Here is a 26895-nt window from a genome sequence, read left to right as displayed (position 1 = left end):
AATATATTGAAATAATATTCTACACGATGAAAATAAACAACAAATAAAAATATTAAAAAATTAACAAATGTATGTCTTAGAAACAATTTGAGAAACTATTGAAAGAAATCACACAAAGGAAAACAAATGTATCATTAAGGGTATGATAAGATGAAAAATACTTTAGACATCTAAGAACACTTTTCAAATATCAACATATATACTCAATGGTTGAGAAATAATTGTTTTAGGGAAACAAAAGAATTCTTCAAATGAAACAAAAATTAATAAAAATAAGTAAATTTTTTTTATATTATCTGGTAAATGGAAAGGTTTATGCTATTATACACTTAAATTGAGAGTATTAAACATACTTATGTGAAAGGAAAACATACAATAAATAAAAATATTAAAAAATAATAAAAATATTCAAATATGAGACATAAAAGAATTTTAATTAACATCCGTCATTTTAACATAATTACATAAATGTTATGATAAGATGATAAATATATTGGAGATGCGAATGAGTTTTATGACAAACCAAATAATTAGAAGAAATAAAAAATTGAAAAATAAATAAATAAATAAATATAAATAAATAAATAAATATATATATATATATATATATATATAGGTTACTTAATTAATTATGAATATTTTAATAATTTAAATGATGACGGAAATATGACGGGAACGGATATTATGGCGGAGATATGTACATACTCATAACCATCATCATACCCAATTGAAAAAGTCGGCCGTCAAAATGGGAACGGGTTCGGGCAATCCTCACTCCTCACGAGGACGAGTTTATTGTCAATATCTTGCTATAAACAAATTAATTTAAGAAAAAAATTTCAATTACCCTCTCTAAAACCTGACTTAAACTTATGTATAGGTTAATTACAACTGCTAAAAGAAATTTATTTTCTTTTGTCTTTTTTTTCTTCTAATATTTTTTTTATCTCTTTTCCTTTAATTTGTTTTACCTCTTCTTTTTCTCCATGTCAGTATACGTTCATAATACTATTCAAACAAAGCCTAAGTCAAACCTTAACTCCTATCAAACAAATCAGTGTTACTATAAAATTTTAAAAATATGATAGCCTACTTTCATTCTTCCGTTAGATTATTTAAAAATGTAAAGTTGTTATCTAAGACGCTTAGGTCCTTCAAAACAACGCTTTTCATGTGTTTTGAAAATTCAATTCTAAGTATCTCGTTTTAAAAATCTTATTCTGAAAATTTTAAAAAACTTGTTCCAAAAAATTTCAAAAACATGTAACAAGGTAAAATGTTATTTTCAAAATTTGGGAGGTGAGCAAAGAAAGAGTGGGGTGCAGGAAGTAAAAGCCTAATGTCTTACTACAAAGCCAAACCAAGCCTTAACAAGAAGCATTGCTATACAATTTAACTTATAGCTTGACTAACAAGCCTATTTTTGTATTTTGCAGCTATATTATAATTTTACAACAGCCTAGCGAAAAAAGCAAAACTAACTGGGAAAATCTACTTTTAACTTAAAAGTTCCTCTATCCAAAAAGTGCGGATTACCTTTTAACGAAATGATTATAACATAGATGACTGAATACGTTTTTTTTTTCAATTTAATTCAAGTTTGTATATTGATTGCTAAGTTTCACATAAATATTTCTAATACCTACATAGTAAAATCTTACAGGTTTCTTACAATTAAGTGCCTAAGATCAAATTGCCATTGGAAAATTGTACAAGCAAGTAAACTCTATAATTGCAATCAGTCCTCTTAACTCCACACAATATTTCCAAAAATGCAATAGGAAATTCCAAAACTAAGGAAACCTTGGATCTGCTCAGTCACTGCCTGTTAAGAAAGGCACAATACTTCAATAGAGGGCAGGGCCAAAGAGAATGTTTTAATCATAAAAATAGTTGGAAGAGGGATTTATTACCTTTCAAGAAACTGGTTAGATGTTCTTCACTTGCGTATGGAAAGATCAATGTGAAGATATGCCACAGAAGCAACAAAAAGCAAGAAAAATGCAGATACCAGCATCAATGGCTCAGCAAGCATGAATATAGGGTTAAAACCATAGTATACCTACCAAAAATGAAAACAAAATTGGTTAGACCATACCAGACTTTAAGGTAATTCAAGTAGTCATTGACAAGTTGCGTAGAAATATATTTGGAAAATAAGTCCATGATTTCATAACTATAAAATATTTTATGCCTTCCATTATTGTAGTTGCAGATATGAAAGGCAGCGGTAAATGTTTTTAGTAAATTAAGTAGTGATAGAGAGAGGACGCTCTGTTACATGTTTTGTCGTCTGAGATTAGAAGGCAAAGAGAATTTTGTTTAAAATTATTTGTGGAAACCAGAAAAACATTTTTTCTTGGATTTTACAACTAAGAAAGGCAAACAAAAGGGGATCTAAGAAGAATTTTTCCATTCATCGTTTGTAAGCTTTAAGCCCAAAATTACGAACTGAAGGCATAACATTACCAAACAGAGTAAATAAACAGATTCAAGTAAAACACAACTTTCATCTGCAATAAGACCTCCATCCATTTGCATAAACACCACATTGTTTAAAATGCCTCGTTTATTAACTTGCATTGCTAGGAAATATAGGATACAGGATATTCTATATGCTCTAGAATCATTTTTTGTCATTAACATGGTGTCAACAAATTCTGTTGCATCATCATCATCACATTTAAACAAAAGTATCGTTAGTCCCTGATTTGGACCGCAATAAGCAAAATTATTATCTCAGAATTCGTAAAATGCTCACATACCAAACCAGCTTTATAATTTTCTATTTATTTTTTTCGCATTAGATTGGTAAATACCTGCAAACGAATATTATGCTCAGGAACCACATTTCTTTTTTCTAGAACCACCACAGTCCTGCCGACAACATCAAGATATGAATACTTGATCTGCAAAGTTCAAATTAAAACCATTTTAGCTGCAGGGAGTCAAATGCTTTATGCTACAAGCACAGCAAGTGAAATTCTTCAATAGCAGAATCAAACTAGAGAACAAAAATGAATTATCTTGGAGAACTTGAAGTTAAATTGTATATCTAGACCATATACTATTTTAGTCAAAGATTACGAAATGAAATATTTCTTTAACATATTGATACACCCACCCCCTTTTTCCTTTTCGCAATAAGTTGTGTACTTCTGATTTTTTAGTACTCTGTTGAAACTATAGGATGGGGAGCGTGGCGGGTAAGAGAAGACACTCTGAATAATTTATATTATACGTGATGTATGTTATAGTACAAATCACTGCACCACTAATCAAGTTGAGTACTGGAGCATTACAACAAGTACACGTTCTACTCAGAGCCCACTTTTAGGAGATTTTCTCAATATATAAATATGTAATGCACAAGTTAAGGTCAAATCATCATGTATGATGGCAATTTGACCACGCAGTAAAGAAGTATATCTAATATATTCATACACTGTATCCTCAAATCATCATGGTACTGATTGAAATGCCCTATTTAGAAGAGGGCTTATTATAGACATTGATCCCTGATTATAAGATAGAGAAATGCAGCTGATGTAATTAAAAGTCACAAGTGCACATGTTCCATCTATTTAATGCAGATGAAACTTTGACTGCAGTCGAAAGTTGAAACTAAACCAATGTTGAACGAAAATCATTATCTTAAGAGAAAATTACCTCTAGATGCTGCTTTACTTCAAAAGGAATCTCAGCTGTGGGATCTTTGGATCCCTCCGGCAGCACAACCTGAATTTTAATGGTTCAACAAGAAAGGTAAATTAAACCTCCACGTTTGCATACAAAATCAGTTGAAGCAAGGAGAACAGTTTTCATCTACATAACAAACCCACTTTTACAATCAACTTATCAACCACTGTCTCGACAAGAGGGCAACCAAAAGTAAAATTGAGGTATCTTCTGCCATCTGGTGATTCAAAAAGGAAGTCTTGCAATGGTAGTCCATAGCCAATGACAAATGTTGCTTTCCAGCCTCCAAATAGAGGATACCGAGGTTCAATTTCAAGTTCTGACTGCAATCAATAAACGTGTAAATAAGTATGAATCAGAAAACATGACATTTTACAAAAACGATTATGTTGAATAACGAAAATGATCTATTTGTCATTCAAGACTAAACCCCTTGGTGATCTATATACATCAATAATAACCCTTATATCGCCTACTCTTCATTAATATAGAAGCATGTCCATGAAGAAGTCATCCCTTCCATTCATAATTCATACTTCAGTTTCTATCAACTCATTATGAAGTTGATGTTAACCAGTAAAGCATAAATATAGACCAAATAAAGAAGATGACGATGCTCTTTATGTTGACATGAATGACATTACTTTCAAGCAGAAAAAGCATCATGTCTCACTTATGATGAACACAGCCATGTGGTCACCTATTGAGTTGACACAGCAGTATACTTTTTTTCTAGTGTTCTTCACCCCAAGTTTTGCAAAAGAAAGAGGGAGAAAAAGAAAAGAAATGGTGCATGATGATGCCAAGAAGGATGGGAGAAAAATAATCTTTTTTAAAGACCCGATAACATATATTACCTTCCGAGAATCTGTACGAAGATGTGAAGAGGAAATATTTCCTATTCCATCCCTGTAGTATACTGAGTGGACCCTTGGGGGTAGTTTTGCTAAAAGATGTTTAAATGATGAAACACCAGTACCAGCTGGTCTAGTTTGATATTCAACCCTGCCAACAGAAAAACTCCAGTTATGCACACAGAAAAAATTATATATGAAGGGGAAAATGGCAGAATAAATGTAGAAGAATATAAATATAACATATAAACCAAGAGATACTATAAGTTAATGTTTCATTAACTTTCATCCAGCTGAACAATTGGTAAAGTACATGTTAAAACTGAGGCCATTTCAACTCTCGGAAGTTCAAATACTGGAGTAAAACTACAGTATAAGTCCGTGCCAATCTATACAAATATAGAATAAATAACCCAGGGTGCTTATGAAGAAAGTGCCAATCTATCTGTTCTTGCCTGGATGTGATAAAAATCTTAAAATGATCCTTTTTTTCTGCAGTTAACTACTTTTTAAAAAATATTCATGGATGCTGTCATCACATGTTGCACTAAAACATGTAGTAAAAAGACAATACTTGAAGTTACTACCACTTGAAAGGATTAATATGAAGGAAAGAAGATTTTTATTCAATTGATTAATTTGAAACATAAACATTACATCAGCCTTTATATATAAAGAACTCTAACTCTATAGTAATAATTACAGAGAGAAATCTAGAATCTTCTAACAGCTTCTAAGAGCTTCTAGTAGTAAACTTAATATCCTACAAACAACACACTACCAAATTATCAAACCAGGAAGAATTGTGAGAAACTATATAATGTTTCTAGAGGTGAGATGAGAACACTTTGGCAAATTACAACACACATAAGAATAATAAGCATAAACAAATAAATAAAAATATTAGAAAAAGGTCATTCCAAAATCTTAAACTAACAACTATTTCCTCCTGTTATTTTGACATGTAATTTTTTTTATTTCTTCCAAATTTTAACGGATATATATGTTTCCCAAAGAACTGAATGCAGATCTGAAGCATCAAGTAAAAAAGCGAGATAACAAATATACCTTGAAAAAACACCTTTATGTTGAGCACCGGCATGGACCAAGCTATATCGCTCAGTGACTTGAATGCTTCCCCAGTGAGATATTTCTATTTCACGTTCTAGCTCCTCAACAACCGCAAATGGATTGTTATTTTCAAAATGAACAAGTACAGGAGAATATGAATACGGGGGATGATTTTCATATGGCCCATATTTCAACTCTGTACCAGCACGTTTAGTGGGGTCCACCACCGTGAATGATTCTACCCTAGTGCTTGGTGTCTTGAGAAAAGTTGTCTGTTGTTTGACATGATAGGGAGATAATAATATTGCACTATCACGGAAATAAACCAATTGTGACTCTGATTGACTTATTTCAACTGGGAAAGGTTCCAAAGACCGTGTCAACATGTAAAGAACCTCTAATGTCGTGGTTTCATCTTTACTTAGTGGAGTTAACAAAGTTATAGAGAAAAACTTAGTTCCATTTGGTCCATCAGGCTGCTTAGCAGACTTGACATCAAGAGGAACATAAGTTTTCTTCTTCCTCTTACCAGAAGTTGCAGCGGCTTTGAGTAATGCAAGATGTTCAACTTCAGTGGGCGAAAAGGCCAAAAGTACTTCAGAAGCAGCAGATGTCCCCAAATTTTCAACCTGAAAGAAAAACTCTCAGAAATATAAAATCAACAAATTTTGTAAATGATTATTTGATTGCACAATCCTTCGAAAAGAAATAAAAAATAATAATTTCAAGTTAAAATTTGGTCCAAACAAATACTGATTTGTTGGTCTAAGAATCCAAAACATGTTATAGACTTCAATAGACTCAAACATTCATAGACCCGACACCCCCCCCCCCCCAAATATTTTTTCATGTATTGATGGCTACCATTAAAAGAATAAATCTCCACATAAGGTTCCCCTTTACCAAACATGCCCTAAGTGTTTGCAAAAGGTAACTCTAATCAAATTCAAAAGTGAAACTCAGAAAACTCTATGCATGAGATGTGCTAATGTGTTATTACGTTGGTTTGTATAGACATAAGTTTGGTTCAAACCACTTTTCACAAAATTATAATAAATAAAATTCATCTAGCCAACTTAAACATGACTTTTACATGCCAGTAAGTTAATCAGATATTATACTTAAAGCCAAGTCCCTATTCCCAGCTGAACATGGAACATAGTTTACAGATATGCATAACTTAAACCAATACAAACACCAGATTTACCTGTTTGGATAAACATTTCCAGAAGAAGAAACTAAGAAAAGAAATCCTTAAGTTAATACTAACTTGTGTACAAACTAATTTATAAAAAGATCTCGCTTCTCAAAAATCTGACTTTTCACTTGTATATAAACTAACTTTAGCCATTGAGAAAACCTATTTCATCTTTTCTTCTAATTTTCTTCTCCTACACATGCTCGAGGGAAAAATTATCCAAACAGAATCCTACTATCAAAAAAGTAATAGTATGGAGAGGTTACCTTCAATGTCAAGTACACCTTAATAATGTGAGAGGTCAAGTCAATCTGCAAGGATCGTTGGCATATTAGTCATGCAATATATAGAAAAGAGCATTTTGGACGGCGCCAAATATAGTGGAACACACCCAACATTTCCTCAAAAAAAGAACACAGAAATATAACAATTGTTTTGAAGAAAAAAAATATCTATCTAATTTATCAAAAATTGTATTGCATAAAAAGGACAAACTAGTCCACTTAAATCCGCTCCAAATCGTACACCACAAATCTTTTTAACAAACCAGCTAGAATAATGTAATCTCAATTTCCCAGAACTCTAAAAAAACACAAGAGTAAGCAACAAAACACAGATGGCACGCATTGTTCACACAAGAATTACCCATTCACATGAATCTACGATACTCATTGTTATACCCATGTTGCAAGTTCATATTTTCTAGGCACTAATCAGCGCAGGAGAACAAATTTCCCATTTTGACACGGATCTTGAGCGAAAGTCGACGCGCATGTTATCGAGAAAAGACAAAACTTACCCTGCGTTCGGCATCGACGATCTGAATGTGTTGAGAAGGAGAGGAGTTGACAATTGAAAGAAGGGAGAGAAAGAATAGAAGGATTAACAGAGGTTGAGGGACCATTGCCATTGCAGTTGTTGACAGATGCAGAGGAAGACTCTGAAGTCTACACTGCAATTTTGGGTTTATTAGATTGGAGTGTAATAACTCCCGATTCACCGTAGATGATGCAAGTCTCATTTTGGGTCAAATCAAAACAATTGGGTTTTCTAGATTTGCTGCTTCTTCTTCCTGCTCCCCTTTTTTCTTCCCGCACCCCACAAAACTTATAAACCCCAAATTATCTTCATTAAAATTACTAGCGTAAACACAAGCGCTATCGTATATGTGTATACGCATTTTTTACATATACATGATATTATATTAGTAGGTGATGATATTGTAATTTTATTAAGTTAATATATAAAATAAAATTATATAAAAAATAAAATGGAATATATCAGAAAAGATGAGAGAACCGTTGATAAATAGGAAAAAAGAGAAAAAGCATAGATAGACGATTTTATAAAAAACTTGTAAAAATAACGGTCAATTTTCAAAAATTTAATAAATAATTATATTTTAAAAGGTAAAATTAGAAATTTGAAATGTGAACACAAAATATGGAATTTTCTTTATATATTGTTATAAATAATAAAATGATAAATGTTATCCCTAAATATAAACAATAAGGTGGGAGCAGAACGAACTTTATTACCTTTAGGGATGGCAAAAATACCCGCGTCCATGGATATCCGCAGATAAAATCCACGACGGATAGTTACTACCCGCGGATAACGGGTAGTGGGTATTTTAATACCCGCTTATAAACGGATCGGGTATGAGTATCATACTATCCGTACCCGTAGGTACCCATTACCCGCAAAAAATTAAAATTAAAATTTAATTTATATTTTATTAAGTTAAATTTAACTAAAGTTAAAATTAGCAGTATATTTTATTATGTCAAATTTAATTATAATTAAAATTTAATTTAATTTATATTTTATTTGTATAATTTAATATTAAAAAATTTATAAAATAATTTTTTTTAAAATATTTGCGGATATCGGGTATCCACGGATATCCGTCGGTTTATTAGCCGGGTAGCGAACAATTTTTTTTTTTTGCGGGTCGGGTAGGCACTATCCGTGCCCGACCTGACACGTTGTCATCCCTAATTACCTTATACTCCTCTCAAAAAAAAATAATTTATCCTCATTTTTATACTTGTACACAAACATTAATATCTGAGTTGGTGTTAGCTTACTTAATGTTTTTATTTCAATATCAATTAGGTTACCTAATAAATACAGTAATTTGGCAATTTAAATTAAGCGAAATAACTATTAGGATAGGTATGTGAATAGGAATGAGAGGGTATGTACATTCCTACCAAATCTCTATACCTAAATGAAAATTTTGATATTATCCTTACACTATGAGTATTCTTTGTCAAAATGGAGACAAGGTTAAACAATATCTACGGTGTCAAGTTTATTTGTCATTCTTATTTATTCATACATCTCTTCCTCTTTCATTTTACATCTTTACATTCTTCGTTATGTTCTTTGTTTTTCAGTCCTCCTTCAAAGTCCTTTATTCCCGTTCTTTTGAAACTTTTATTTATTTGTGCATCAATGATTGATAAATTGAATAAATATGCTTATTTTTTAAAATAATTTAAAATTGTGCTATTAATATTTTCAAATGCAAAACCATGTATCATAACGTAAAATCTGAAATATATTAAAAACCATACATTTTGAAATATACATTTCAAAACATATTTTTATATTCAAAATACCTTTGGATTACATAACCCAAAATATATTTAATAAAATTACATGAACATTTTGAAAAGTGTTTTTAAATTTGTAAGTACGTTTTGAAATACATTTAAATAAACCTTTTGGATTCAGTGTTTCAGAAATATTTTCAAATCGCGTGTTCCCTTCTTTCATATTAGATGTCCCCATGTTTCTTCTTTCCTTCCTCCACCATGCTTATTCTTCTCACTCCTTCCTCCTTTATGTTTCTTCTTCTCCTTATTTTTTGATCGATGACAAATGGTACAAGACTAGGCATAAAGGAAAAAATAGGGGATAAAACTGTCATTTCCTCACATATATGGGTGCAGGAACAAAAAATAGGTGCGTCATTTCCTGTCATTTAATTTCATCACATAAATGTTAATTCAAGTCGACCCGGCCCAATCAGCCCAACCAATCCATTTCTCTTCTTGTTACCAATACTCACTAGATTTAACTTCAAGAAGTGAGGAAATGAGGGATTATAGATAGTTTAAGCTTATAAGATATTTTTAATAATAGATCACCACTTTCTCACTTTAAACTGATCTAATTTTTTATACATGTGAAAAATAAAAGTGTTGGATCTATCTTACAGGAACTTCTTTTGGGCATGAACTTAGGTTAAAATAATTATTTTAAACTTAATATTTTTACATGATAAAAAAAAAGTTGATTCTAATGTCTTTTTTTGAAAATGAAAATTGAGAGGTAACACATGTTTCCTTTTATAATGCAAAAGTATTTACTTATCATCATTGGTCACTTCTATTTAAAAGTATGTCAATTTTGATTCACATAAAACCATTCCTTTTGACAATTTAAATTCGATGAACATTTGTTAAAAATATTATTCTACAATAAAAATAACATGTAACTTAATCATGACTGAACTAATTTATTAGGCAACAAAACAATGTTTATATTGAATTTGATTAATTTTTACTACTGGATCCAGTAAATATTTGTATATTTTAAAAATTGTATTAAAATTTTGTCAAATAATTAGAAAATACCTGATTCAATGCCATCATAAATAATATATTTCTTAAACCTAAAAAGATGATATAGTTTCAGGAATGATATTGTGTCTAATTGACCAATAACAAAACAATACATACAAATATTATTAAAAAGAAAATGAATTAATATATTATTGCAATGGTAAATTAAATTTTCAAACTTTAAAATAAATATAAGTATTGCTAGAAAGAACATATTGAATATATATATATATATATATATATATATATATATATATATATATATATATACCTTTATATCTAAGAAAAAAAAATTATAATACTATTTATTATACTTTATACTTTAAGCATCCTAAAGATTATTGGCATGAACATTTAAACATTGTGTATACAAAGTAGTCAATGAAAAAAAAATTTGGAGCTATTTTAAATCTATGGAAAAGCATGTGATTAGAAATATATAAGAATATAAAAGTATGATAAATTGACTCTCATATATCATAGGTTTCCTTACCTGGATTTCATGGGTGAAAATACCACTATGACTGATTCATTTATTAAATGTATAAGAATAGAAAAAAAGTATTCAATAGTTTTTTCCCTTTCACTTCCTTTTTTATTATAAATTAATTTAACCTAAATTTAGGCATGATCTAATTGAAAATTATTTTCTACTAAAGTTTTGTACATATTCTATGAAACTCCGTATTAGATTTGCATACCAAATTAGTAAAATATAATTTTCAAGTGCGAAGTGTATTTATTTTTAATTATTAATTATCCATTTTTTTATGTTTATACTAATATATATATATATATATATATAGGATAATAATAATAATATAATGTATGTTTACAAAAATACACTGTGAGAAATGTTTTTACCAAAAATTTATTTTCTTTTATAAAATCAAATATCAGCTCGAATAGATAACAGAATATGCATATGATATTATTTTTTTTTTCAAAATAATAATTTTTTTACTTTAGATGTAATTCTTTTAATATATACTTAATTTATAATAATTTCTTGATAGAAACTTGTAATACATTTTATTAACGTGATCTATTATTGTTTATAAATATAAAATTCAATAGATTTGCTTAAATCAATTATTTATTACAATTTAATGAATATATTCTTTAATACTATATATATATATATATATATATATTGATAAATTTTACTGACAATAGAATCTAATAATAAATGGAGCATTCATCAACATGCTTTAAGCACATAGAACTTTTGTTAAACTCAACCATGATATAGTGTTTTATTTTTATTATTACGATAACGAAATTTAATTCTAACAGCCTCAATAGAGAATCACTCTTCTCATTACACATTAGCATAACAACTGTAGCTTATTTTTCTTCCTAAATTTTCCACCTTTAGAACCGGAATCAGTATACACACTACAACACATTGGCATAACAAATTATTTTTGTGAGAGAAAAACGTGGAAAAAATCTCAGTACCCAAAACAGAAACAAAGAGAAAAAGGATAATAGCTATCATGTAGCTTTTAATTTTGTTTGCCACTTTGAAGGAACATTTTGACGTTAATTAAGTGCCACAAATGGCGTGCATGAAGCTGGGATCCAAATCTGAAATGTTTTACCTCTATGGCCAAAGTTGGTCAGTTCTTTTCCACTTCTTTCTTATTGTTTAATTACATCTCTATAATCTCATAAGTGATCTTTGTCCCTTTTTTGTGTCACTGTTATAGCATGTTTCCTTCATCATTTGACAAGCTTAAAACACTAGTTTTGGTTAATCGGAGGAAGTTTCTGTCTTGTCTATTGGTGGCTGATGAATACATGCATGGCAGTGAAATATGTTTTCACTGTTACAAACAAAGTAGATCGGTTGTATAACCAACATGATAAACCTCTGTGTGTGTTTCATCTAAAGATCTTTTGTATGCGTGGATGATTCCATTCGTCGTGTGTTTTTCCCAACAAATGTTCAAAATCGAATTCACAATTGAGAACATTATAACTTCAATTAAATTATACTTGTTCTTAGGGTTACATCAACAGTGGCTATATATTCTGTACATAATTCATCATTTTATTTATCAGTGAAATCTTGTTATAGTTTATCAGTTATCAGTAACCTTGTTGGCTTCCAAATGATTATTCTAGGCTTTGCTCAACTGGACTTCCAAGTGATATCATCATTGAAATTGGTGATACATCTTTCCATCTCCACAAGGTGTGTTTTCATACTTTCTACACAATGCGTTTTGAAGATATATCACTGAATGCATCACAAAACAATAAGAGTATCAGTTATGCTTCAACCTATATATTTGTTTGTTGTCATTACCAGTCACATTGCATGATTAATTCGTTTGTTGCCGCGTTACCAGTTTCCACTGATATCAAGAAGCAGAGAGCTAGAAAGTTTGATGAGGGAAGTACCATGCGAACCTGATAAGTCTGTTTTGGAACTGCCTGGTCTACCTGGAGGAGCCAAGGCGTTTTTGCATGTTGTTAAGTTTTGTTATGGTGTCAAAATGGAGTTGAATGCATCGAATGTGGTTGGTCTCAGGTGTGCAGCAGAGTATCTGCAAATGAGTGAGAACTATGGAGAGGGGAATCTCATCATGCAGACAGAAAAATTCCTTAATCATGTGTTTGGTTACTGGACAGACACTCTCATTGCTCTTAAAACATGTGAAGAGGTTTTACCTATGGCTGAAGAGCTTCACATCGCTTCACGTAGCATAAACTCTTTGGTGCAGAAAGTGGCAGATCAAAGTTTGGTTAATTTGCCTGTCTCATCAGGTCCAAGTGTTGCTCAGAGTCCAGAAGATGCAGAAGTGTGGAATGGAATAAGCCTGACACCAAAGGCATCAGGTGAAGATTGGTGGTTTGATGATGTATCTTCTCTTAGTTTGCCATTGTACAAAAGGTTCATACGAGGTGCTAGTGCACGAAACATTAAACCTAAGAGAATCGCTGGATCACTTATTTACTATGCAAAAAAGCACATTCCCTTATTGGGAAGTCAAACAAATTCACTGAGTGGAAACTCGTCTTCTCTTAAGTCATCTCTTTCTACCCCTTCTGAAGCAGATCAGAGGAATCTTATTCAGGAAATAGTGGAGTTGCTGCCAAATGAAAAGGACATAGCACCAACCAAGTTTTTGTTGGGGTGTCTGCGGACAGCAATGGCCTTATATGCTAGTTCATCTTGCTGCTCAAGCTTGGAGAAAAGGATTGGTTCTCAATTAGATGAAGCATATTTAGAAGATCTTTTGATTCCAAATATTGGATTCTCAATGGAAACTATTCATGACATCGACTGTGTCCAAAGAATGCTTGACCATTTCATGATTGTAGAGCATGATCTAATTGATACTACGTCTAATGATATAGAAGAGGAAGAAAGGCGCATAGTTGGAAGTTCTCAACCTCTGAGCCCAATGGCAAAAGTGGCTAACCTGATAGATTCTTATTTAGCTGAAGTTGCAGCTGATGTAAATGTGAAGCTACCAAAATTTCAGTCACTTGCTACTGTAATTCCTGATCATGTCAGGACCCTGGATGATGGTTTATACCGCGCCATTGATATATATCTCAAGGTACAAAATAAAATCTACAATTTTCTTTCCTTATCTTGTAAAGGTAGCATAATAATGATACTAACGGACTCAAAATTTCAGAATCATCATTGGCTGACAGACTCTGAGAAGGAACAAATCTGCAGGCTCATGAATTGCCAGAAGCTGTCATTGGAAGCTAGCACACATGCAGCTCAAAATGAGAGATTACCACTTCGTGTAGTGGTCCAAGTCTTGTTCTTTGAACAACTGAAGCTGCGCACATCTGTTGCTGGCTGGTTTTTTGCTTCTGACAACGTTGAGAACTCACAAAACATGAATGCAAATCTGTCTCTGATGAGAAATGATGGCAGCATTCCACACAACCCGGTTGTGGCTTTTGATAACGTGAAAGAGAGAGTGGCTGAACTTGAGAAGGAGTACTTGAGCATGAAGCATGATTTGGAAAAAATGATGAAGTCAAAGGGAGGTTGGAACATGTTCCTTAGGAAATTGGGTTGGAAGCTTGTGCCTAAACCCTCTAATGCCAATGTCTCCAAGCCATGCCGGAAGTCCAAAATATCACCGGCAACTACTGCCCAGATGGAAGAAAAGGCCATGCAAGTGAAATGAAAGACTTCAAGTTGAAAAACAATTTGCAATTCTTTCCTTTTTCTTTTTGAAGTTTTAAGATCATCTAGTTGCTTGCTTTATTCTACTTAGACATTAGAACTTGGAAACAGTTTCTCTTCTGGCAAGGCCATTCTAGTCAGCATAAATGGCTATTGCCATACCCTCGTTTATGTTTAGTTGGAAAACTGAAGAAGCTTTTCTATTGTCTGTGTTCTTCCATTCATGTTCACTTTCTCCAAATTCAAAGAAGAATATTTGAACATTCAAGTTTTAAGAGTAGTTCATTGCACAATGAAGAGGAGAAATACATCAGTAAAATAGTTTAGTTGAAATTCTCTCATGTTTAGTACTTTACAACTTGCAAAACCCTCATGTTAGCTGTTCTTAAACGTTTTTCAGCCTTTTATCTAACTAATCTTATAAAAATGTGGCCAATTTGCTATTAGTAAATTTGCTTTTATCTAAAGTTGGAAGTAGAAAAATTTGAACAGTATGTTTTTTCATTACTGAGAAAGAATGTTGGCTATATGTTGTTTGAAACAAAACATTTGAAAAAATGTCTAGACATGGTTATCCATGAATGTTATCAAGTGGGAGTTGTACTCTAGAATTTTAAAAAGAGACACATTTTGTCAACACCCAATTTCATCCGGGTAAAAAATAAAAATTTTAATTTAAAAAATAAAAAAATATAAAAGAAGGTGAACCTTGACTTGAGTATAAATAAATATTTTATTTTACTTTTAATTTTATTTTATTATTTGTATTTCTTATATATATATATACACGTACATATTTATTTTTTTATTTTTCTATTTTATTTACTTTTATTTATTTATTTATTATTATTATTATTATTATCTTGTTTTATTTTACATTTATTTTATCTTATTTTGAATTTTTATCCTATTTTATTTCTTTTTTTATTATTATTTTCGTTTTATTTTTATTCTTTTTAAAAGGAAAAAAATAATAATAATATAAAAAAAAATGAAATGGTCAATGGGGCTAGAGCTGCCACACTTGCTGCACTCCCGCTGACCCTTCTACTCTCGTCCAAAGAAAGATTGTCACCTTGCATACTTTTCTCTGATTTTGGGTCTTGACATGAAAAAGGAAGTGTTTAGATGGCAACTTATCACTGCGACATCAGCCATAGGGATGCAGATTACAACCGTAGGGTGGTTGGGAGGCAACGGCGGGCTATTTCAAAAAATACAAAGAATGAAAGAAAAAGGGGAGGCTTTGGTTCGGGGGTAGGAGGAGAACACAAGGAGATAACAAAGAGACATCACACACATCCTCATTTAATTCTGGTCATTTAATAAATGATATTTTCAGGAATAACTTTTTAATTTTTCAGTTATTCTTTTTTCTTCCTAGTCTATTAATAACAAAAATGGATTCTTTCGATATATAAAAAAAAATTCCAACGGCTCTTGCTACTATACCTGCCCCAACCACGATTTTTTATATTAAACATTTAACCTCAAAATCAGAAATTGTATAGATACTAGATATCAAATAAAATAAAAATAGTAAATGAAATAGGACAAATATTTTTATAATGAATTGGTGGGTTCCTTCCTTTCTATGATTTTTGTTAGAAATGACCCGGTCCTCTCTATACACCAGAGCCTTTTTATTTTCATTTTTGATAGAAAGAAAGGAGAGATCTCTCGGGCTAGAGAAAAAGGGAGGAGCGAGTGAAGGAGAGCAGAGCCCGCAAAGCACCTGCACAAGCCAAAGCTAAAGCTAAAGCTAAAGGAAGGCCTAAGAGGTAAGCTTCAACACACGAATACTTGAGTGAGCATGATGAAACGATTTTGTGTTTGGTCTCCTATGCTTACGCTTGAATAACATGTTGTGGTTGTGTATGAGATTTTGTTGCGTCTTTCAAATATGTTTTTTCAAATATGTTATATGCCCTGTTGCTGTTCGAATGCGAGAAATGATATGCTCACTCAACCACCACATTTACGAACCCCCATCCATCTATCCCTGCCATCTTCATACTTTTTTTTCGCCAACAAGAACCTCCGAATAAGCCATTTCATCCTTCATCTTCTTCGCCAATAATCATCTCCAAAGCTCACCATCGCCTCTCCCATCACTGTCACGCTCCTTTCCATCATCAGTTAACCTCTTTCTTGCTCTTTCTTGATCATTCACCTGCACAAAAATATAAAACAGAGACCCAAGAAAGCATCCACGTGCAAATCCCCTCCATTGACGTCCTCACTTCAACCTCAAACTCGTTCTCCACTCCAATCCCGTGGCATCCCATTCCAACCCCAAGAGCACCCAATCTCCCCCGCTGTTTTAAATCCACGATCATCATCTTCTTAGGCTGAACATGAACCACCCTCACCCTCACCTTCATCCCACGCCTGCATAAAAACCAATATAAAAAAAAAACAGAGAGATGAACGGAGGAGTAGAAACCCTCGCCGGCGGCGATTCGGAGCTTCGAACGAAGACGCGCACTAATGGCAGCGACCTTGTGTGTCGCACAGAAGTAGTTCGGGTTGCGCAAGAAGAAGAATGAGAGGCTTGGGGCACAGCGGAAGCGATCTGTGTCGCGAAGGTCAGGGGTTGGGTTTCCATGGTGCTCGCGTGTCCCAATTGCGGTGGTCGGTGTGGGGGCAGCGACGTTGGTTGGTCGTCAGAGCCGAGAAAGACGCAGTAGCCAACTGGTTCTGTGGTGCGCGAGAACGAAGACGTCGAGCCTCCGGCGGAGGTCGTTGGTGGCGGCTAAAATGCAGACGCGGTCCCAGGGCTTGGAGTTGTGGTGGTGGCGCGGTGAAGCATAGACAAAGGAACGGCCCCTGCCACACACGCGAAGGAGAATGAAGGAGAAGAGTGGTTCGAGCGCTGGCAACTCCTTCACGGTGGTCGGCGTTGTCGACGCGGGTTCTGGCCGGCGTGCGGTGGCGTATTGGAGTTGTGGTGGTGTCGAGAAGGAGAGGCGGCCGTTCGGGAAGAAGAGCTGCGTGCGTAGAGAAAATCTTGATTAGGGTTTTAGTTGATTTTAGAAAGAGATGGGGCTGAACTCTTTTGCTCGCTGCACCTCCATCTTTGTTCTTCGCACCCCTCCATCACCACATACACCCCTGTTTTTACTTCATCTACCTTCATATGTCATGTTATTTTTCTCTCTTTCTTTTCTTCGTTCACCCCCACTGTTTTTACTTCATCTACCTCCATATGTCATGTTATTTTTCTCTCTTTCTTTTCTTCGTGCATCCCCACTGCTTATCCCTGCACCTCCTCTTAATTTTGTTGTTCCTGTGATATTTCTACTCTGCGCACCCCCTGTTTTAATTTCTGCAGTTTCATAATTTGTGTTGATGCTTACCTATTGCAGCCCCTGTTTTACTGTACATACACCCTTCAATGTTTACTAATCCGCACCACCATGTTTACTGACTCCACCCCCTCTGCATTTTATTGTCTTTTTGGGCTTGTTTTATATTTTACTAGCCGCACCACCACCTTTAATAAACACACCCCATTTACTTCATATACCTCCCACTAATCACTCACGCACTTCCATATTTTGTTTCCCACTCTCACCCTTCTTAATTAAATTATTTCTTTTTATTTAATTATTTATTTATTTATTTTTTCTTTTATTTTGTTTTTTTATTATTATTTGTTTATTTTCGTTCATTTATTTATTTATTTTTATTATTATTATTTATTTTTTATTTTTATTTTTTTTACTTATTTTTTATTTGTTTCTTATTTATTTTATTTATTTTTATTTTTATTTATTTTTATTATTCCTAGGAAACAAAATATTTGAAAATTATTAAAAAATTACAAAAAAGAAAAATAGAAAATCGGTTGGTGGCTCTGTGTGTAGCTTGAACATTACATGTTTGATAGAATGCCAAATCCAGTGGCATGAATGAATTGGTAATCGGTTGGGTTTTCTTTTCACTCATCATGTCACTCGGCTGAGATTTCAGGCCAACATTTGAATTCTGTGACCAATAATAATGACTACAGTCCAGAGCGAGGGGGCAGCAAAAGGAACTGCCATAACTGAGAAAGCATTCAAAAGATGGGGCAGGAGAAGCCCATTTTTGAGATATGGCCTTCCTATGATCTCTCTCACTGTCCTCGGCTCTCTAGGCCTTGCCCAACTCCTGCAAGGCAGGTTAGTTACTGCCCAATAAGCTTTATGTTTGAGAGAAAATAGTTGACGTGTTTAGAATTGTTACTGTATTTGTTGTATTTTTCACTGTCATTCAATCACACACACACACATATTTTTGTTTACTTTACAACAACTATCTTTAAATTTACGTTTACCACAATTTCTTATTATTTGACTATGTAAATATCTTGTAGAGACAGTGTATAAAAATTTGACTTTTTGTGTTACTCAACCCTTCTTTTTTCATTGCTCATTCTGTTTTACTTCGCCCTCATTCTAAAATATAATGCAACTTTGTCTGCCCAGCAAGGATATTGCAAGGGTGAAAGATGATCAAGAGTGGGAAATCATTGAAACAAGAAAAGCATTGTCTAGGACAGGACCAGTGCATGCGTACAATCCAAAACAGATTTCCTTGGACGATGAGCTAAAGGTTCGTTTTCCTCTTCATTATCAATACAGCGTCGTCTAGATTGCCCATGATTTAATTTTTATTTGTTGTTGGATAGGCTTTGCAACAAAAGGTGGACATTAACAGCTATGAATACAAGAAAATTCCTAAACCAAATGAAGGCAATCAAGACTAGTGTTGAGTTGTGGATTGGAAACAACTTTTGTCAGAATTTCTCATGTACCGTTCTGAAAATAAACTTTTATGGAGTCAAAAGCCAATTTCATCTTGCTAGTGAAGTTGGTATTGCCCTTCATCTTTAGTGTTTTGACTTTTGCTTACGACATTATGGGAGTTGAAGTTGAGGTAAAATTTTGAAATTTGTGTACCAAGGATTTTCAAGTACGGTGCTGGGAATAGCTAAAGGTACTCGCTTGGTTCTACTTTAATAAGGGTGAAAAAGTGTAAATGTTTCTTGTCATGTTTTAGTTTGTCTTTTTTACCTATCTTGCAGTGATGCACATTGGATGTTATAACGTTAATCCTGATGGAGCTACTTTTGCCGTCACAAAACTCAGCACTCGTGGTTCATTTTCAGTGTTATCAAGTAAAATTGCTCGTAGAATTACTGGAAACGGTAAGCGAATTTACTTCTCTGTACCGAAAGTTTATATCTATAGGCTCCAAAAAAAAATTAGTACATTTCTGAAATTACTTTGTAAGGACGTGGTTACTTGTTTGCAAGCGGAGTACAACATTCCATCCATTGTTTAAACTAAAATTTAAAATCCCAACTGCCTCTGCAGCATTAAACTTTTTACTCTCAGGAATTGCATGATGACTGCAATTATGGCTTTAAAAGTAACATCTATGCATAATTTTCTACTGTATTAACTACCACCACATAACTGCAAATACAATGTAGAACACTGTCACATTCTAAAGTCCCCAATATATGTACAATGACCTAGAAAAAGAATTCGCACTATATCTTTGATATTGTTGAGATCCACAACTTTGAGGCCAAGGACGAAAATATCCATACACCACGATAAGTGGTCTCAAAAGGAAACGAATTAAGCTTCTTGGTGAAAGTTATGATCAAAGTGTACTTTTTCCAATGATCCTTGTGACCTAGGGTACCCAATGATCTCCAATTTTAGGCCGTCTAGATATAAAGTTTGTGGGGGATGCATCCCGCAAAGTATCTCGTCACTTTCTTTGCATATCTCTTCAATGATCATTACTTGAATTACAACAATATCCGCTTAACATCCCAGCAAAAAATGTAATGTGAGGTTTTGCCCTTAGCTATGCATGCTCTAGACTTTTAACAGAAGCATGAGATTGTATGCATATTGAAGACTGTTCTTCGGGTATTGGTTCAAATGAATGTGGTCACCCTTCGTAAGCAGGTGACTACACTTGGTAAACAATTCCTTACCCGAAACACTAGAATTGAATTGAACAGAAGCGGAAATATTATAATTGAATTGAACAGTAATTATTTGGATTCTGCTAAATTCTTCAAGAGAATAGTTCAGAATTTTCCAAAATTCTGCAAAATTATTAGTGATTTGACAGAATTTGCATGAAGCCAGCTACCAAATTCTAATCATGAAATCGTGATCCCTGACAAGTGATGACTCTTGTTGAAATAGACTAAGACAACTAGAACTTGCCTCCTTTGTGCAAGTTAATCGTTGGTCTTTTAGTGGATAGTTCTCTGGTATATTCAAGTTGCGAACCCTATAATTGAGATAAAAAGGTTTCGGTGTGGTCGTTAATGCCCAATCCAAATACCTATATTTTGGCTTTTGTTGTACAGATACCAACACATGGACATACTATTAAACTCTGGTTTTAATATTTGGTTTAGACTAAGTTTAGTGTCTGCAACCTAAAAGGTTGGTCTACATGATGAACCATAGTCCATCATCTAAACACATTGCGAAAAGCAAGAACACTTGTTTACGATGCTGCAAGAGAACGGGATCACAAATAACTAGAATAGAATGATGGACCACACTACAACTAATTATAAACATGTCCATGTATGGCAGGGATGGGTTCACTGGATTTGTCGTTTGAGACATGCTTGCACGTGACTTGTATCAGTGCACTACATTAGTCACATGTGACTTGCATGGTTTCTCCCTATATGCAAACAACCTAGAGTTCTGTGTGAGAAAAAAACAAAATTCTGTTGGACCACTTCAGACATCATACCACTGCTTCTAAGGCGATGGAGTAACAATTTTCTAATCCCAAAAGCGTAGTTTTTTCAACATATGTAAGAAAATGATTCAACAGTGTGAACGCAAACTAGATGGATATGAAGAGAAGAGAAAAAAAATGAGATAAGTGATGTCATAAAGATAAAGAGAAAAGGTGTGCAAATTTTGTTATAAAGATTTTTCTGCTAATATTTTTTACTCATCTCAAAATACTGCTTACCAGCTAGCTACATGCTTTTAAAAAGAGCAACCATAAATTACTGCCTTTTTTTAGTATAAAAATCAAACGTAAAAAAATTCCAATGACTGAATACAACTAATGACTAGATGTTTAATGTCTTGGTATAAAAATCAAAATGTGCCATTTTTTCGACTGCATTTCCATGCCCAGAGATGGAGATGTGTGTAAAAGACAATACTGAAAAGAACAAGTTCTGAAAGAATTGAAAACATATATTATACTGATGAGATCATCCCAACCATTTGCACAGCTACAAGCTTTATACCCAGGTGTCCCAGAAAAAAAGAAAAGGCATTCTTCTGTATGTACACCACCCCCAAAAAACGACATAATCAGAGGAAAGAAAACTGAAGCCAAAAGAAAACCTTTTAACCCCCAAAATAGAAGAAACACAATGTAGTAAATTCCTGTCTACTACCCTTTTCTCCATTGGTTTTAAGTAACCCTCCACCCTTTCCTCAATATTTTATTCATTTTTACATATATTAAAAAACAAAATCACAGCTCAAAGAAATCTTCTGTTCATGACTCCCGTTTACTACCACCCTCCCCCACATATTTTATAAGCCAAAATGGCAAAATCAGTGGAAGGGCTTAATCTGAAGATGGTTCCCCAAAACCCCTGTTGAATCACCTTGGGCTCGGTTGTGCTCTGACCGACAACAGTGGCTGGAGCAGCCTCTGCCCTGATGGACTACCTAGTAACGTGGCCTGAGATCGAGTAAGCATCTCAGCCATTGATGGTGTCTGATATGCCTGAACAAGACTTGACCTATCAGTGGAATCACCTCTTGCTGTTGCTCTTTGCCATGAATGTGAACTCAATCCAGAAAGTATATATGCTCTCCCAGATGCTTCATACACATGCCTACTCGCCATCCGCTCTTGCATTTCCTTAAGCTCAGCATCTAATGCAACACATAAACGGTCGTTGGATTTCGCTGAAACAGTCTCCGACAGCATCTTTCTAAAGTTTTCAAGAATCAATATTGCTCCACTCAGGTCCCCTCGTTCAGCTGCAACACGAGCCTGAGCCATTGCCTCAGCCGCTTGAAGCCTGTTGCGTTGTCTATCCACTTCAAGCGACATTACTACCTGCCCAGAGATTTCACTCCGCTTAATCTTAACTTCTTCACTTTCTATTGTTGCTGTTTCCTGAGTTAATGGATCCTTGTATACACATTTCACCTTTATCAATGATGTTTCATTGCCAGATGCAGCAGGGACATTAACTGACACTAGAAAATCTCTCTCTTCATCGGCATACAGGTCTCCAACTTCAATCGATCCTTTGCGTCCATCACCCACCACACGGGTTGGGTAACTCCCTGCTTTTAGCGAGACAAGACTGAGATTTGGGTGTATACACTCGATTCCCACTTGAAGCTCTTGAACAACTACGCTCAGAAGTCCTCCAATGCATTGTGCAAACGCATCCTGTAACACGGCTTCAGTCTCGATGAAAGAAAACGTGCCACCAGAAATCTCTGAAATGGAGTGCATCAGTGAAGCATCGTGGTCTGCACCAAAGCCAAAAGCGTGCACGGGAATTTGAAATCCTGAACTATCACCACCACTGATAGAAGTGGGCAGAAGAAACTGGTAATTTGGTCGAGGCTGGTTAGTTCCAGAGCCATTGACAGTGTAGTTATCTTGACCATCGGAGAGTAGGATAATACTGGCAACTGGATTCTTTTCCTTTCGATCTTCCATTATCTTGGCACCTTTTCTCAGCCCTTCTGCGATATTGGTACCACCGTTTGCAACCAAAGAATTAACAGCTTGCAGTGCCTGCTGTCGCCCGGAATCGGTCATTCTGCACAGAGGAAAAAGGCGCCGAGCTGTGGAAGAAAAGGCGATAACAGAGAGCCGGTCATTAGAGCCTAGGTTCTGTATGACAAACCCCATTGCTCTTTTGAGTAGTGCAAGCTTAGTTCCAGCCATGCTACCACTCACATCAAGCACTGTGACCAAGTCCACAGGCGCACGCGGAGTCTGAGAAATCTGTGCCAAATTTGCCTGGTTTCTACTAAGGTTTTGTCTTTTGACTGCAGCTGTGTCTGCGGCAGTAGCAGCTTTGAGATGAACCAAAACTGTGAAGTTAGAATGAGTCTTGGATCCCGGAGCAGCAGATACTTCTGGGAATGTTTTAATCTCTATAGCTCTAGCAGCCTCAGTATCTTCAGTATTCTCAATGCAAGGACTTCGCTCAGAAAACACATGTTGATGATTCAAGGATTCATCATCGTCAAATATGCCTGGCTCAGAAGCCTGATAAAGTGGCACAACATGCCTCCTATTTAAATCTCGGTGAGGATGAGGTAGGGGTAGACGGTGGACCACTGCCATCAAAGCATCATTTTGGGGCCAATTGATGGGACTTGGTGAAACTCTGCCAGGGATAGGATCCAAACTGGGACCCGATAAGGGTATTTCCTTCCATTTTGCCCTACACACCGGACATATTTGGTTTCCATGTTTCACATTTGAAGCAATGCAGTGGAAATGGAAGGAATGTGAACATTCTGCAGTGAATATAGCATGGCCGGATCCTTGCTTCATTTTGGTTAAGCATATTGAGCAGGTTTGCTGAATGTTTGAAAATAAAAGCTAGTCAGAACATATATAATATTATGTAAATAGTTTCACAGACTTTCAAGGCTTCATGCAAATAAATACATTCATGAACAGATTACACAAGGTAAATAAACAGTACCTGTATCAAAATCAGGTTTAGTTCTAATAAAGGAAAAAGTCAAACAAATAAGAAAAGACGAGAATATTTTAATTCCAGTACTCATATTTGATACGGAAGTTTAAAAAAAAAAAAATCCTCTGCAATTTCATTTTCCAACCTTAAGTATTTTAGCTATTTAATTCAACATATAATATGCACAGTGGGAAATAATCTTCTATAGTTGAAGATATGTAGTGTTTGAATATTACCAAGTTACTTAATATTGAAACAAACAACTCTGAAAACGACAGAGGGCAAATGCAATGATACATTGACTTAAAACACCCCTTTGCCATTATGATATTTCCTTTTCATATCTAGCATGTTGCCAAAGTAAGGCTTAACAATCATTCATAAGATCCCCATTAAGCATAAGGCTTTTCAATTACAGAGATTTAGAGGGATGGTGAAAAACCTAATCACCTTGTCTAGTCAAGCACACCTGAATGCTACAGAAAGGGACTAAACAGGATTTACACCGGCCCAAAAGTATTGCAATAAAAAAATTGATTATTCAGCAAATCAGGTGTACCGGTCATCAAAAACTGCTACTATGACTTGACTAAATGAACAAGCCAACCAATACATCGTATAAGGATTGCTTTTAGAAGAAAAGAATTGCTTGGCAATAGAAAGGAAAAGAAGGAAAAATCTTATGCATAAAAGGGGTATTGAAACATGCAGGAAACAGTAATATCAGCTCAAGGCACATGAAAAGTAGAATTCTTGATACAAAACTTCAAACTCACTTGTCCCCTGTATACACTATTGCTACAAGTCAATAAATTACAGCTCTAAGCCCAAGTTGCAGTACGCTAGAAGTAGGCTAAAGAACCAAACTAACACAAGGAACTCAACAACTAAAAAGGAATTTTGGTCCCTAAAAATTGGTAACACCACCCTGAATATCAGTCCTTAATTACAACACCACGTGCAATTCAATAAATCGCTCCACCTCATTCCGCGATACTACCCAACGAATTCAAATGAACTTCACAACTAAATCACACACCAACCTTATATCAGAATCACGTTACAGAAAACCGATATTCTCAGACACCAAAAAGATGCCACTTCATTCTCATGAAGAACAACATAAGACAGTTCATTAAAACAGCAAAACCCAGTAATGACAAATCATTACTTCCCTGACAAAAAACATCCAAAGACCCTTAAAGACATTTAATTTCCTTTTATGTTAACAACGTTTAACCCGGATTCATTTCTTAATTTGAACACGGTTCAAAAATTTCTTATTTTGCGCAAATTCATTTTTAGTCCATCTAAACTTTCACAATCAACCAGACCAAAATAGAACTTGTCAAAATATTTAAATGAAAAACACAAACATACATGCAGGGAGAGAGAGAGAGAGTAAGAAGTTGGAAATGAATGAGAGCCGGACCTTGGAGGATTTGCTGCCACTTTTGGAAAGTTTCAAGCCATGAAAAGAGGAAAGCGGCGTGGTGGGGCGGGAAGAGCTGGTGTTCCAGCTGGCCGGAGATAGTAGGGCGGCGTCGGAGAGGCGCTCGGAAACCACCGTGTGGGGCGGCGAATCGTTGTCTAACGTTCTGGGGACGAACATGCAGAGGTTGAGACCAAGCGCGACCTTGGCTTTCTTCCACTTGCTTGCCATGGTAAGAGACGTTGGGATCTCTCTGACGCCGAAAATGCTGCAACCCAGAAAGGAAAAAGCTCCAGCCCGGAAATCCCAGATCTCAAATGGCGAAAAGCTTCGAGCTTTGCAGAGAGAGAAGAAATGGGGTTTTATGAAAAGTAGGAAGGGAGCACGAAAACCGAGGCCACTGAATGAATAAATATAAATGAAACGGATGGCAGAGAGGTACTACTAGCAAGCAATATAATGTAGCACTAGCATGGTATGGTTTGAGAAGGAAGTGTTTGGTTTGGTGTGGTCGTTGTTAATATTGAGGATGTTACGTTGGTTGTTGTTGTTTGTTGTTGACGTTGTTTTTGTTGGCGGCCATGGACTGAGTGTGTGTCTGTGTGCTGGAGATGAGTGAGTGAGGAGCATTTTGACCTGTTTTTTAGGCTCCTTTACCCAAAAGATTAAAGACAGGGTAAAAGCCATGAAATGAAATCATTTTCAAACAAATTATTATTATTATTATATAAAAAAAAAATATTTAGAAAGCACGTTTTGGTTGAATGGGAAAAGTTGGTTCCACTCCTTGCTTTGCTTTATTATCTCCTCTTTACTACCATCAGATCATATCATGTCATCATCTTCATCTCTTTCTTCTTTTATTGCTCCTTCCCTTTTCCTTTTTAACCTAACTATTTTCTTCAAATTCTTCATTTAAATACTATTTTCAAAATTCAGAAAATTTTTATTAACAAGTTACATGATAATAAAAATTCTTGGGTCATTTTTGTTTCTGTATTGTTTATCTTGTTCAGACAAGGTGAAACTTCAATTATTCTTGAATTTCAGTCTCATTAATATTTTATTACTGTTATTAGATAAAAATATATGTAAC

The 26895-nt window shown here is 34.5% G+C and overlaps 4 protein-coding genes across 5 annotated transcripts; 2 read left to right on the top strand and 2 right to left on the bottom strand.

Annotated features, from left to right (window-relative positions):
* Nucleotides 1-1563: 1563 nt before the first annotated feature.
* On the bottom strand, nucleotides 1564-7861 carry LOC114192259 (dolichyl-diphosphooligosaccharide--protein glycosyltransferase subunit 1B). Its single transcript, XM_028081920.1, has 9 exons — nucleotides 7622-7861; nucleotides 7089-7133; nucleotides 5622-6253; nucleotides 4557-4704; nucleotides 3843-4022; nucleotides 3670-3738; nucleotides 2820-2909; nucleotides 1914-2062; nucleotides 1564-1825 (listed from the first exon to the last, which is right to left on the bottom strand). Exons 1-8 carry the CDS (start codon nucleotides 7841-7843, stop codon nucleotides 1940-1942), a joined length of 1509 nt encoding a protein of 502 aa, XP_027937721.1. The 5' UTR covers nucleotides 7844-7861; the 3' UTR covers nucleotides 1564-1825; nucleotides 1914-1939.
* Nucleotides 7862-12019: 4158 nt separating this feature from the next.
* LOC114191399 (BTB/POZ domain-containing protein At5g03250-like) lies at nucleotides 12020-14623 on the top strand. The gene is made up of 4 exons (XM_028080570.1): nucleotides 12020-12078; nucleotides 12588-12657; nucleotides 12815-14032; nucleotides 14114-14623. Exons 1-4 carry the CDS (start codon nucleotides 12020-12022, stop codon nucleotides 14621-14623), a joined length of 1857 nt encoding a protein of 618 aa, XP_027936371.1.
* A 1551-nt stretch (nucleotides 14624-16174) lies between these two features.
* On the top strand, nucleotides 16175-19967 carry LOC114191761. 2 transcript variants are annotated; one of them, XR_003606007.1, is made up of 5 exons: nucleotides 16176-16403; nucleotides 18598-18788; nucleotides 19095-19221; nucleotides 19298-19605; nucleotides 19694-19967. XR_003606007.1 is itself a non-coding variant. In XM_028081137.1 (4 exons), the coding sequence occupies exons 2-4, from the start codon at nucleotides 18628-18630 to the stop codon at nucleotides 19373-19375; spliced, it is 366 nt and encodes a 121-aa protein (XP_027936938.1). In that variant the 5' UTR covers nucleotides 16175-16403; nucleotides 18598-18627; the 3' UTR covers nucleotides 19376-19890. The 2 variants fall into 2 exon arrangements, 1 of the variants encoding a protein (XP_027936938.1); XM_028081137.1 differs by having other exon boundaries at nucleotides 16175-16403; nucleotides 19298-19890.
* A 1881-nt stretch (nucleotides 19968-21848) lies between these two features.
* Nucleotides 21849-26462, bottom strand: LOC114191759 (E3 ubiquitin-protein ligase WAV3-like). The gene is made up of 2 exons (XM_028081136.1): nucleotides 25800-26462; nucleotides 21849-24246 (listed from the first exon to the last, which is right to left on the bottom strand). The coding sequence occupies exons 1-2, from the start codon at nucleotides 26028-26030 to the stop codon at nucleotides 22288-22290; spliced, it is 2190 nt and encodes a 729-aa protein (XP_027936937.1). The 5' UTR covers nucleotides 26031-26462; the 3' UTR covers nucleotides 21849-22287.
* Between the last annotated feature and the right edge of the window lie 433 nt (nucleotides 26463-26895).

This window comes from Vigna unguiculata, chromosome 7 (genome assembly GCF_004118075.2).
Source record: "Vigna unguiculata cultivar IT97K-499-35 chromosome 7, ASM411807v1, whole genome shotgun sequence".
NCBI classification, from domain to species: Eukaryota; Viridiplantae; Streptophyta; class Magnoliopsida; order Fabales; family Fabaceae; genus Vigna; species Vigna unguiculata.
The sequence above is the reverse complement of the archived record's forward strand: the minus strand, read 5'-3'. Positions and strand labels throughout refer to the sequence as shown.